The sequence below is a fragment of the Lactuca sativa genome, chromosome 1, assembly GCF_002870075.4.
Source record: "Lactuca sativa cultivar Salinas chromosome 1, Lsat_Salinas_v11, whole genome shotgun sequence".
NCBI lineage: Eukaryota > Viridiplantae > Streptophyta > Magnoliopsida > Asterales > Asteraceae > Lactuca > Lactuca sativa.
In genome coordinates this window covers 5788089-5801780 of record NC_056623.2, presented here as the reverse complement: position 1 = coordinate 5801780, position 13692 = coordinate 5788089, and the positions used below count along the sequence as shown (strand labels likewise).

Below are 13692 nucleotides of genomic sequence, written 5' to 3'. Positions count from 1 at the left end.
ACCAAGAAAACTAATGTTGTTGTCGTGCTTTAATTTTGTTGCTCTTTCTTGCCATTGATTATAGATAATATTGGGTTGTTTTATATTATTTACTGAGATGTATATGAATATAATATATTTGCTTCGTCTTATATTTATAACACCGGTATAAATGTTTTTTCTTATTTATATTTTTTATTTTAAGATTTAAGGCTCATATTAATTTGGTAATTATAACTAATTTATAAAGATTTAAGATCTATAAAAATCTAAGCGACCTACAATTTTGTTTTTTGTTTTACTGAAAAATCTACATGGCCTATGAAAAAAATTAATTTTCAAGCTACACATGTGAGAATCGAAGTGATTTGTATTTTTCTTTTTGGTTTTTACATATTATCTTTGTGATTGGTAGAAGGCAACATGATGTAATGATTGATATAACTTTGTATGTGAAAATTATAATTTTTTTTCAAGTTATATTACTAAATGACGGTGTTGTTATGCGTTTGAAGTAGAAGTAAATGAAGATATGATCCTGAAAATATACGACATTTTTAATTAATGCTTGTTGTAGTTTTTTTAATGAATATAATTTTAATTTTTAGTTTTATTTTTTAATTTAAATTAATAAATGTTTATTTAAAAAAAGAAATGTAATTATAGTGTGTGCGTGAGCGGAGCCACCTATGAGTAAAGGTAGGCCAGATCCACCCTCAAAATTTCAATATATATATATATATATATATATATATATATATATATATATATATATATATATATATATATATATATATATATATATATAGAGAGAGAGAGAGAGAGAGAGTTAAGTTCAAATGTTTTCACTATTTATTGTGTGCATGTATGATTAATTCTGGACCAATCATTTTAGTTATTTTAAAAAAATAATTAATGCATATTAAATGTTGAAGATATAATTAATATCCATTATATCTTCAACATGTAATATGCATTAATTACTTTCTTAAAATAACTAATATATATATATATATATATATATATATATATATATATATATATATATATTATTTTGTTTCTTACATTTATTATGTGCTAGAATGCACCAATAGGAATTGAGTAAATTAGATAATTATTTAATTAAATAAATATAGATATTAAATGATTTCCATAATTATATGTATATTAAATGATATCCATAATTATAATTCTTTTTTTATGGAAACTAATTAAATCTGTCATTAATGTCAGCAATAACATTCTTTCAGAATGAATTCGCATCTAGGTTTTTATATATGAGTACGTATTTTGTTTCAGGACTCATTCACTTAAAATACAATAAATTTGCATGGAATTTGAAGAACGATATTGTATTCTACTAGAATACACTCTCATTCTTTTAGATATGAATTTATTCTGAAAGAATATTATTGTTAACATTAATGATGAATTTAATTAGTTTCCATAAAAATGAGTTATAAGTATGGATAGCATTTAATATAGATATAATTAATACTAAATTTTCTATTGGTGCATTCTAACACACAATAGATATGAGAAACATTTGAACCTACCTACCTATATATATATATATATATATATATATATATATATATATTGTTATTTGTTCTATTACAATAACATTTTCAAATGAATGTGACCTGTGATGTTTACGTGAATATCATTTTCATGTATTCTCACTAATTTTTATTTATTTTTGTTTTCACGCATCGTTTTTCACTCATTTTCATTATTAGAGAATACGATTCAATAAACATTCTAACAACATTATGACAGAATGAGAATAATATATAAATATATATATATATATATATATATATATATATATATATAATAACATTATATATGATTTAATTAGTGATAATGCATGATAATTACAATAGTTATGTAAGAATGAACATATTCACATTATCAAACAATGTATTTTCTTTATCATTATCATATAATTGAATTGTCCACATGTGCATATAATAAATGTCAATCCATATTTGAACCTAACTCACACACACTCTCTCTCTCTCTCTCTCTATATATATATATATATATATATATATATATATATATATATATATATATATATTGAAAAACAAAGAAAATATAATAATAATAATAGATAATTTAATGATGTAACAGAGGAGTGTAATTACTTTAATAATTAAATTGATGCATTGATAAAGATATTTTACATTTTTATGTATTTTATACTCATGATAAAATCAAGTAACAAAAAAAATGCAATTTTAGAGTGTCAAAAAATTTAATAACTTTTCATAATAAAAATATTTTAACAATAATGAAAATAAAAATAATTTGTATTTTTCCGGAATTTGTCATAAGTTTTTATGACCACATTCGGTGCATAATATATTATCCAAGAGACCAAGACCAAGAGTCATGGCTTTGGCGCGATGTCATTTCTGCTATTTTTCTCACTTTCTGCTTTTTCCCATTTCCCCTTTTCATTTCAATGGCCAACTCAACTGATTAAAGAATCCGAAAACCCAGTTGTAGTTACTGCCTTTTCACGCTTATACTTCACATAATCTCTGTCAGATTCCCTGAATTTTGCTTCAATTGCAAGTTGCCCTTCTCATCAGATCTTGCATTTTTGTGTAATACAGTTTATATATCCATTCCAATCTCTATCATACTTTCTCAAAGTAAGCTTCGAATGCGATGTTTAAACTTCTAAAAAACATCTTCACCTTTGATTTGCTATCTTTAATAATGTTCCCCATCAAAGGGTTTCTCCAAATTTTTAAAATTGATTTTTTTGTCGATACTTTTAGCGAAACTAATTGATTTCAAATGGTGTTCTCACTAAACTTTTGAAGTTTGACACTTACCGAGCTGATTTCCCTTTCGTTTTTTCCTACTCCGAGAGCACATTTTGGTTTCTTTCTTTTTGGTCGTTTTAAAGAGTCCTTTTACAATTTTAATGATTTAATTTTAATTAATCTGTAGTTCCTGTTCATACTTTTTAGGGTTTCGGACCAGAGTGGACTTCATCACAATAAAAAAATCTGAAGAAGGTAAGCATTTATTGGTTCAGGCTCAATTAATGAATTTTTTGAATCGTATTTGCAGATTTTTCTGTTCCATATTTATTACACACTTCTGCGACTGCAATGTGAGCCCATTTTGATGTGCAATGGAGTTTTAGTTTTCTGTTATTTGGGGGGAACATATGAGCATCAGACATGATTAACTTTCTTTATTATTATTTTTAGTTTAAAAAAAGTTATTTTGTCGTCATTAATGTTGACACATGAAATTCTGAACTTCTTTGACTTTCGTTTTGGAAAAATTCCAAGCTAAATTTACATAACTTCCTATTCTCATGTTTACAAATTATTGATATTGTTGATTTTTATCCAAAAAGGTTGCATTTTTTTTCCCGTTACTCAAGGGTATTTAAGATATTTGACTAACAACAAATCACTTTCCATTGACTCTATAGGCATGATTAAGTTTCTTTATTATTCTTTAAGAAAAGTTAGCTTTCTTCCTTAACGCTGAAACATGAAAATGGAACTTTCCCCTTTATTTTTGCAAAATTTCAAGTCAAATTGACCTAATTGCCTATTCTCATGTACACAAATTATTGATAGTCTGTTCTTTACTTTTTCAGAATTACAATTTGGGTTTAGTTAGAGATAATTTGATGTATTATTGAGTTCTGTTGAATCAATTGGAACTGTTTTTGCAAATTTTCAGGCAGTGATCTTGATTTGAGGTTCATGGTTGCACAGTGATGTTGAGGGCTACCAAATGGAAGCTTGAGAAGGCTAAAGTAAAAGTTGTTTTTCGGCTTCAGTTTCATGCTACAAATGTATGTTGAGTTCCTCATTCTGTCTCTTTTCTTCAATTACTCATTCAATCCCTGTTTCCTTTTTTTCCCATTAAGTCCTGTATGGATAAAGAAACTTATATGTTTTATTGATGGTTTCAATGTATCAGATTCCACAGAGTGGATGGGATAAGTTATTTATTTGTCTGATACCAATCGAATCTGGAAAGATCATTGCAAAAACTAGCAAAGCAAATGTAAGAAATGGAGCATGTAAATGGGCAGATCCTATCTATGAAACTACAAGACTTCTACAAGATGCTAGAAACAAACGATATGATGACAAGTTGTACAATCTCATTGTGGGAATGGTAAGCGGGGTGATTTCCAATTATCCATTTTATAAAAAAAATATAAAAATTTGAAATATATTTTCATCTTTCAAGTTAGATTACTAAATGTTTGTAAGTGTTTTCAGGGTACTTCAAGGGCTAGCATTCTAGGTGAGGCTACCATAAACCTTGCTGAATATGCAGATGCATCAAGTCCTTTGGTTGTTTCTTTGCCTCTTGATGGATCTGACCATGGAATCCTTTTGCATGTGAGGAATCTAAAATCTTTGACTCTAATCTTCATTCCTTGACTTTTTTTTTTCTATTAAGTTGTTCATCTATACCAAGTAAAAAAGAAACAGTCATATGTATAATTGTATATAGCTTAAGTTTTTGTATTAAGTTGTTCATTTATTTCTTTTAATCTTTTCAAGTGGATGGTTGACTTGATCTTTTTGGTGGCAGGTTACAGTTCAGTTGCTGACAGCTAAAACTGGATTCAGGTATCTTATCATCAATTGCTCTTTCCTCCCTATAAAGGCTGCAACTTTATGTTTTTTAGATGTGAAATTACATTATTAAAAGTAAATCAGTTATCATTATTGAAGGGTATTTTAGATATTTATCAAATAGTCAAACCTTGTTCTGAAACTATGCAGAGAATTTGAGCAGCAATTTGATAGGGGACTTCAGAGCAGCAGCAACCTAAATCGGGAAGTGGAACCTAGCTTTGCAACATCGTTGTCTTCTGAATTAACAATCTCTGAAGATCATGGAAATAAGGTTTGATTGTCTTTTCGATTATCTATTGAATGTCTACAATACCCTTTAATATTGATAGTAGTTATGTGGACCAAATTTATTTCATCATAATTTATAATGATGATAGTGGGCAAATAGGTAGCTTTAGCTTGAAAAACTTGCCAATAAAGGAAATATTCCCATCCAATGAAAGTTGAGATATTTCCTTTTTGGGGCAGATCGCAATAATTAGCAACATAATTTAACTTTATTTCATTTTGGTCATTGGAATTTAAAACTCGTCATTAAAACATTCTACTCTTTGAATTTAATTATTTTTGGTGATTTCAACCAAAAAATCTGTAACATGTTGATGAAGTTGGATAGTTTTATTAGTGGTCTCCAAAAGTTGTATGATTTTAATAACAAAGCTTAAAGCCAAATGACTTGATTAGACATGAAGTGAAAGTGTAATGTTAATTAATTATTATATTTTACCCTTTTTTTGCCAATGTTTCAAGATAGAGACAGCCACTTGCCCTATATCACTATTTTAAATCATGATGATGTTTTGCTTTTGGTCCACAAGATTCCTTTATTTTGTTATTATTAAAAGGTTTTAAAGATATTATATTAGCATTCAAACAAGTTGTATACACTAGTGTAGACCCACATTGCAATATTCATGGGACACATGGAGTAGAAACTCTTTTTGCATGCTGTGTACCTATGATATGATTCTTTTTAGTGATAATGTATAAATAAATATGCCACCCTTTTTATACACTTTTCCCAAGTTGGGATCACATACATTATTTTTAATTTTTTAATAATTAAGCCACCCTAACAGGGTTCCACCACCAAATAGGTCAATTCTAGCCAAAAAGTCGCCAGAACATTGTAAAATGATCAAAATACAAGCATTTTACATTATTTATTACAAGATAAACTACTCTTATCTTTTTGCTTTTCTTTAAATAGGTTAATACAGAAACACATTTGGGATCAGAACCTAAAGAGCTTATTACAATTGTTGAAGAAACAGGCATACATGAAGAATTTTCAGAATGTTATTATTCTGATAAACATGAATTGCCAAGTATCCATGAATCCCGGGATTCAAACGGGCCCACATGTAGTCAAAGCCCAACAACTGAAAAACCAGATCAGTCCAATCATCAAGGATGGAATTCAGATTATTCAATGAATAATAACTTAGCAATTGCTCATGAAGAGAATCACAGACTCAGAGGAAGCTTGGAAATGGCTGAGGCTTCCATTTCAGAACTTAAACTGGAACTAATTGCTTTGCATACTCATGCTAATGAAATGGGAATGGAAACACAAAACATTTCACAGCATCTAATGGCTGAGATTTCTTCAGGCCAAAAACTAGAAAGAGAGATTATGGTGCTCAAATCAGAATGTTCCAAGTTCAAAGATGAACTACAAAAGCTAAAAGAAGTAAAATCAAGGCCCAAATCTATTGAAAGGACCCAGGCCCATCAACCCACATGGGCAAACGGGCTTTTACTTGTGGAGAATCGAATACGTGAGCTCCAACAAAAGATTCCTTTTGGGATTACTGCATCTAATTTAAACTCAGATTTGGAGGTGCTTCTTGGAATCCTACATGATCTTGAAAAGGAAACGGTTTTCACAAACGGTTTTGATTCAGTAGAAGGTAAAAGTTTTCAAGTTTTAAGGGAGGTGGATGAATTGAAAACCGAAAAGGGAAATCTAATTAGAAAAATGGATGAGATGGAGTGTTACTATGAGGCACTAGTTCAAGAGCTTGAAGAAAACCAAAAACGGATTCTGGGAGAGTTTCAGAGCCTTAGATATGAGCATTCAACATGTGTTTACACAATTTCAACCTGCAAAGCAGAGACTGAAATGACACGTCGTGATATGAACAATCAAATATTAAGATTCATTGAAGAAAGACAATCTTTGGGTTGTGTTAATGAAGATCTTACAAAAAGAGTTGCATCTTCAGAAGTACGTGTGCAAGAGCTCGAGAAAAACCGGGAACAGATTCTTAAAGAATTCAAGAGCCTTAAAAACGAACATTCGACATGTGCTGAAACTATTACCACATACAAATCCGAGACTGAGTCCATACGCCGTGATATGAACAATCAAACCTTAAAGTTTGCTAAAGAAAGACATGCTTTGGGTTGTCTTAATGAGGAGCTTGAGAAAAAGGTTAACACTGCAGAATCACGTGTGCGAGAACTTGAGGGAGAGCTTCAAAGTCTTAAGAACGAACATTCAAAATGTGTTGACTCAATTTTGACCTGTAAATCCGAGATTGAAATGTTGAAATCTGATGAAAGACATGATTCGGGATGTGTTAATGAGGATCTTGAGAAAAGGGTTTTGAATGCTGAATCACGTGTGCGAGAGCTTGAGGAAAACCGGGAATGTATTCTTGAAGAACTCGAGAGCTTAAAAAGTGAGCATTCAACATGTGCAGATGCATTTTCAACCTGTAAATCTGAGACTGAATTGATACGTGATGAAATGAATGATAAAATATCAAAATTGACCGAAGAAATACATGCTTTAGATTCTGCTAACAAGGAGCTCGAGAAAAATCGGGAACAGATTCTTGGAGAGTTTGAGAGCCTTAAAAACGAGCATTCGACATGTATCGATACAATTTCAACCTGCAAATTGGAGATTGAATCAATACGCAATGAAATGAACAATAAAATCTCAAACTTTATAGAAGAAAAACATGCTCTGGATTGTGTTAACGGAGAGCTTGAGAAAAGGGTTGTGAATGCAGAAGCACGTTTTCAAGAGCTCGAGAAAAACCGGGAACAGATTCTTAAAGAATTCGAGAGCTTAAAAAACGAGCATTCGACATGCAAATTTGAGTCTGATTCAATACACGATGAAATGAAGGAGAAAATCTTGAAACTTACAGAAGAAAAACATGATTTGGAACGTGTTAACAAAGAGCTTGAGAAAAGGGTTACAACTGCTGAGTCAGCACTTGTAAGGGCCCGGTCAAATTACTCGATTGCAGTGACTCAATTGCAGAAGGACCTTGACATGCTATCAGGCCAGGTTGCTTCTATGTTTGAGACTAATCAAAATCTGATTAAAGGAACTTTTTCAGAATCTTTGATAATCGAAAATGATAATGAAAAACATGAAAAGAAGGATCCAGAAAGGGAAGGGGAAGGGGGGTCTGAATCATTACGTATGGCCTTCATGAAAGAACAATGTGAAACAACAGTGCAAGAATTAAAGCAACAACTTTTGGTTTCCAAAAGGGATGCTGATAACATATTGTTTAAATTACAAGATGCCCTTGATGAGATTGATAGTAGGAAGAAATCCGAAGCTTCTTACTTGAAAAAGATTGAAGAATTGTCTTTCAAGATTGTGGGATTGGAAGCCGAGTTAGAATCTTTACATTCTGAACTCGAATGTGCTCTTTTGAATCTTGAATGTTGTAAGGAAGAGAAACAAAAGATTGTTTCTATCATGGAAGAATGTGAAGAGGAGAAGATGAAAATTGCATTTGAACTTTCTTTGTTGCAAGACCAGATTGCCACTAAACAAAAGATGGCTGGTGACATAGCACAAATCAACAAGGTAAAACTAATCATTTCTTAGTTTTGACAATGAGGGGGGCATTAGCGTCTTTTTCCACATTTTTTTTGGGTGTGATTGATATTTGTTGTTGTAATGTAGTTGGAGGGGTTGAAGAAGGAGAGATCCATTCTTTCAATGATGAGTAGTGGCTCAAATTTTCAAGATTTACAGAGAGAACTTGTGCAACTACACAAGGTGATTTCAGCAAAAATACAGAATAACATTAACATTAATTAATTATCATTTTTATTGGTTATGATTGTTAGTTTTGTTGCTTCTTAAGGCTAATGAAGAGCTCGGGGGAATATACCCAAATTTTACGGATCTCCCGGGAGATGGAAATGCATTAAAGAGGGTGCTTGCATTGGAAATCGAGCTTGCTGAAGCACTGACATCAAAGAACAAATCGAGCATCCAAAGGTAAAATTAAGTAATCATAACTCAATTTTGACCAAATAGACTTTGAAAGTCAAACAAACTAACATGATAATCTTTTTATATATTTTCAGTTCTTTCCTTAAACAACACAGCGATGAGGAAGCGGTTTTTAAAAGCTTCAGAGACATCAATGAGGTGATCAAAGACATGTTGGAAATGAAGAACAAATATGTAGATGTGGAAAATGAACTGAAGGAGATGCATGAACGCTATTTGGAGTTGAGTCTGCAGTTTGCTGAGGTGGAAGGTGAGAGACAAAAACTTATGATGACAGTGAAGAACTCAAGATCACCCTCCATTGGAAACCCTAGATAAGATAACAATCTTTTGTACTATGTAGAGTCTAAATTAGTCTATCATAATGTTGTTATAAAATCAGCAGAATCTGTGAATAGGTTTCGGGTTTAGCTGAGTCAGCAGGTGTGAAAAGGGATAGAAGCAAGTGTGTAAATGGGTTTTAGTTGCACAGACATTTTAACCATGTTTTTGGGTGCTTGAAGTTTTTCTTTTAGTGAGATCCATGTTGTGAATTGTAATTCATATTCTGATATTAGTAGAAAGGTTTGATTCTTTTATTGGTGATTTGGTGGTTGTTTTTAGTCATTCCATTAATGTAATAACAAGATAAACATCGCTTATCTGTGTCATTTTAGTTGAACAGTTATCTTTTATGTTGATTGATGTTTATTGCATATCAACAAGTAATTTGTCATTTATATTGCATATCTTATATGATGTAGGACACTTTACCTGTTACCACTCTCGAGTCTTGTCATTATCATAGATGTAACAAAAAGAGGGAACAAGTTAGAAAAGGTTACATCTTTTTCTGCTATATTCTCGCATCATATTATCTTCTATAACCACCTTTGATGTCTGAAAGGTCACCCAATTCGTTTGTATCAATCATCATCTGAGACTTAAATTCAGTCAACTACTAATAAAAGAGAAACAATTAAGAAAATAGAAAAAGGATAAAAGAATAGAAGAAGGTAATTTTCTCATTTTACAAACACTTAACCTCCATTTCTTTTAATGGTGTTAGACATAAAGATCTCTTGTGCAAGATTTTAAAACCACATGACCAGCCATTCTCATAACGACTTGTGATATCTTTTGCCAACCAAAAGGACCATTTGTGTTTTAATTTTGTCATAAAAATATGACAAAACTGCAAATTTGGTCATTGTGGTTTGGCAAAACCTTTGGATGGGGTCCAAAAAGTTTCCAGCTTGCACCAAAGGTCCAAAATCAAGGTTTTCATGGGTTTTTAGTCCATTCCGTCATTGGCCGTTTGTTTGGGGCCGTTAGTGCCTTCACGTGCCCTCCATGTGAGGGCATTTTGGTCATTTTAGGTCCTAGCCTCCGTTGCCGCCACTTCAATTAATTAGATTGCAGACTGTACACTCCTTCGTCTTCTACTCATACCTCTTGATTCAAACGCAAAAACCCTAACGATCGTCTGAAAATTGGATTGTGTTCCTGCTTTTGAAAATGTGGGGACTTAGAAATGTTGGAGAGATTGTCAACGTTCAAGAAGTTTATGGTAAGATTCAAACTTAGAAAAACTCTGTATTTTATGATCAAGCTTCAAAATTTGAAAATCTGTAACTAACAATCGTCTCTTTCTGTTTTGAAGCTGGTTACCCCAACATATTCTCTATTGAACTTCATCACGGAGGGAGTTTCACAAAGTTTCCAAATATCAGGTATATTAACGGCCAAGTAAGGTACTTTGATGTTGTCGACATTGATGAATTTTCAGTTCATGAACTAGACTTGATGATGAGAGAATTAGGGTATGATGGTACTGAAATCATGTATTACCATTTTCGTTTGCCTAATGAAGGATTTGACTTTGGACTCCGAGCATTAGGTAACGATGATGATGTGCGTAATCTCTCACGGTATGTTACCCATAATAACAAAATGATTAAAGTGTACACAGAGCATGGTCAAACGAACTTGCTTACATATTTTATGTCCCCAACTGGTCCAAGAAGGGTTATAATAGAAGACATGGAGAAGCAGGATTCCATTAGACCCTCATCACCTGTAGTTGCTCATGAAGTGGTAACTCCAATCCAAATTGATGTTGGTGAGGGTGATTTAGGGTTAGCATTAACCTTATACAAATCAGCAACACCTGAATTTAGTAGGTCTAAAGGTTGGAAACATAGTAAAGGGGCATCGTCTTGTAGTACAAAGCTTAAGTTGGATTGGGAAGGTGCTGAAAAAACAATGGCAAGTGGTGAAGTTGATAAGGGTAAGGGTGTAGAAGGATTTGTAGATGAATTTGTTGTAGTTGATGCAGAAAAAGAGTTAAACAAAGAGATTGATGTGAATGAAGAACTTGATGTGAACAAATCCAATGGTGAGGGTGTAGAAGGATTTGCAGATGAGGGGTATAGAGTTGTCATGGATAATGATCCTCAAGGAGTCAATGAATTTTCAACTAACATCAACATAGATGATGAGTTAATGACAAACTTTCAACCTTTTGAAGACCAAGATAGCATCCCATTTAATGGGTTTGAAGGCCAAGATAACATTCCTTTCAATGATGAATGGAGACAAGAGGAGCCTGATGACATTGATTTTGAGAATCAAAACAGTGAAGATGAAGATAGTGACTTTATGATTGATGAGGACAACATAATTGAAGATGTTGACGTTGACATGGAGGATTTCAATCTAAATATTGATACAGAAGCAGAGTTCAATGGATGTCAAAGAATGGGTGGTCAAAGAAATGAAGATAGTGATGAAGAAGATGATTTAGAGGTAATTGACAATGACGAGTGGGATTCATTAAGTGAGGACTCAGGGGACAACAGGAAAAGAAGAGAAATGATCAAAGAGCTGGGGAAACAAACCTTATGTTCTGCTGGTGAGGTGCACAAGGTAGCTTTTCATATTGGGCAGAAATATAAAGCCAAGAAAGAATTGAAAGACAAAATTGACCTGCATGCTTTAGAGACAAGGAGGAATATCTCATTCACAAAAAACGACAAGAGTAGATTGACAGCTGTTTGTGATGGAACTGTAGTTTTAAATGCAAGTGGGGTAGGTGGACCTACCTCTGGGAAAAAGGTAAAGGGTAAAGATGTAAACTCAGATAAAGTTAAATGCACATGGAAACTTCATGCATCTAGGTCAAGTGAACAGGACTATTGGTTTATTAAGACCTATAATCAGAAACACATCTGCCTCCAAACACGAAAAATCAGATCTTGCACAGCAACATTTCTTTCCAAACGTATTATGGATCAGATTGAAGCTAATCCTGGACTGCCTGTTCGTGCCCTACAAGAGCAACTCCAATCAACTTATGGAGTTAGTATTTCAGAAGAGAAAGCATTTAGGGCAAGAGCATTAGCCACCAAAAATGTTGCAGGGGATTACGTAAAGCAATATGCAGCTTTGAGAGACTATGTACTAGAGCTACAAAAGACAAATGAAGGTACAACTGTAAAGATTGATGTGGTTTCAGAACCTGTGGTTTCATCCCCAACCAGGCAATTAAGAAGGATATACGTGTGTTTAGGTCCTTTGAAGAAAGGTTTTAAGGCAGGTTTGAGAGAATTTTTAGGCTTAGATGGAGCCTTCATGAAGGGACCTTTCCCAGGTCAAATACTAAGTGCAGTTGGTGTTGATTCCAACAATGGAACCTACCCATTGGCATATGCTGTTGTTGAAAGTGAAAACACTTCAAGTTGGAAATGGTTTCTTCAGTGTCTTGCTGAAGATCTTGAGTTGTATTCAAATTCCAACTTCACCTTTATCAGTGATAGACAGAAGGTACTATAGTTACATTTAATATTGCATACTAGTTGCATTACAGACTAATTTCTTATTTTGTTTTGGTGACAACAGGGTCTTCTACCAGCCATAGAACAATTGTTCCCTAATGCAGAACACAGGTTCTGTATTAGACACATATACCAGAACATGAGGATCAGATTTAAGACTACAGAATACAAGGAGTATTTTTGGAGGTGTGCTACAGCCACCACCATACCAGAGTTTGAAGCTGTAATGGTAGAGCTAAGGAATTATGACATAGAAGCATATCAGTGGCTCTTGAAAATCCCTCCACATCATTGGGCTAGAAGTCATTTTTCAGGTATTTTCTCAATTTGTTGTCTTATTTTTTATTGTAGTATAGATATACACTAACTGTTGTTTTGTTAATGAACTATTAAGAAGGGCAATTTCAGACATGTTATTGAATAACCTTTGTGAAGTGTTCATGTAACACCCCAAAGTTTGGAAAGCCAAAAAAAGAAAGTAAAGGAAACCCTAAATTTAAGAGGGACTCGACGAGTCAAAGGAAGGACTCGGCGAGTCGGAGCGGGATCCGGGTCGATAAGAAAGAGACCAACTCGACGAGTCGGCCAAGTGGACTCGGCGAGTCTGGTCTGTGCGAGGAAAACCCTAAATCTGGGGCTTGGAGCCTATTTAAGCATCTTAATCTTCTTCCTAGGGCTCCTTTACAGCCTCTTGCACCCAGAACGCCGCACTTTAAGCCCCCATTGTGTTCATTCAAGCTTTTAGCCATTTTGAGTGGTTTTAAGGAAGAAGAAGGAGTGGGAATCTTGGAGGCATCAAGGAGTGGCCTTGGATCTGAAGTTTGGGGAACATTTCAGAGCATTGGAAGGTATCAATTCGTTTCCTTCCTTTAGATCTTCTTTGGTTATGAGTTTTGGGGCTTTTAAGCCATGTTTAAGACCAATCTTGAGCTTGAGGTCCAGATCTGAGGTTGTTACCTCAGATCCATGTTTATTTTGGTATGTA

General features: G+C 33.2%; 2 protein-coding genes across 5 annotated transcripts; both read left to right on the top strand.

Moving 5' to 3' along the window:
- The first annotated feature begins 2363 nt into the window (after window positions 1-2363).
- On the top strand, window positions 2364-9477 carry LOC111909291 (uncharacterized). 4 transcript variants are annotated; one of them, XM_023905084.3, is made up of 11 exons: window positions 2364-2642; window positions 2967-3014; window positions 3700-3814; window positions 3943-4143; window positions 4251-4373; window positions 4570-4607; window positions 4764-4887; window positions 5827-8457; window positions 8557-8652; window positions 8741-8877; window positions 8967-9477. In XM_023905084.3, exons 3-11 carry the CDS (start codon window positions 3737-3739, stop codon window positions 9208-9210), a joined length of 3672 nt encoding a protein of 1223 aa, XP_023760852.1. In that variant the 5' UTR covers window positions 2364-2642; window positions 2967-3014; window positions 3700-3736; the 3' UTR covers window positions 9211-9477. The 4 variants fall into 4 exon arrangements, with proteins under 4 accessions (XP_023760852.1, XP_023760853.1, XP_023760857.1 ...); XM_023905085.3 differs by having other exon boundaries at window positions 2947-3014; XM_023905089.3 differs by lacking the exons at window positions 2364-2642; window positions 2967-3014 and adding an exon at window positions 3073-3112.
- Window positions 9478-10089: 612 nt separating this feature from the next.
- On the top strand, window positions 10090-13074 carry LOC111909292 (uncharacterized). The gene is made up of 6 exons (XM_052765052.1): window positions 10090-10441; window positions 10535-10604; window positions 10745-10802; window positions 10899-12696; window positions 12772-13021; window positions 13064-13074. Exons 1-6 carry the CDS (start codon window positions 10406-10408, stop codon window positions 13072-13074), a joined length of 2223 nt encoding a protein of 740 aa, XP_052621012.1. The 5' UTR covers window positions 10090-10405.
- Window positions 13075-13692: the final 618 nt, after the last annotated feature.

Bases quoted from the DNA above. Each gene is read 5' to 3' on its own strand.
- LOC111909291 (XM_023905084.3), top strand. From the start codon at position 3,737: ATGTTGAGGGCTACCAAATGGAAGCTTGAGAAGGCTAAAGTAAAAGTT. The intron at 3,815-3,942 runs GTATGTTGAGTT...TCAATGTATCAG, and splicing joins TTCAGTTTCATGCTACAAAT to ATTCCACAGAGTGGATGGGA. The intron at 8,458-8,556 runs GTAAAACTAATC...GTTGTAATGTAG, and splicing joins ACATAGCACAAATCAACAAG to TTGGAGGGGTTGAAGAAGGA.
- LOC111909292 (XM_052765052.1), top strand. From the start codon at position 10,406: ATGTTGGAGAGATTGTCAACGTTCAAGAAGTTTATG. The intron at 10,605-10,744 runs GTATATTAACGG...TGCCTAATGAAG, and splicing joins ACAAAGTTTCCAAATATCAG to GATTTGACTTTGGACTCCGA. The intron at 12,697-12,771 runs GTACTATAGTTA...TGGTGACAACAG, and splicing joins TTATCAGTGATAGACAGAAG to GGTCTTCTACCAGCCATAGA.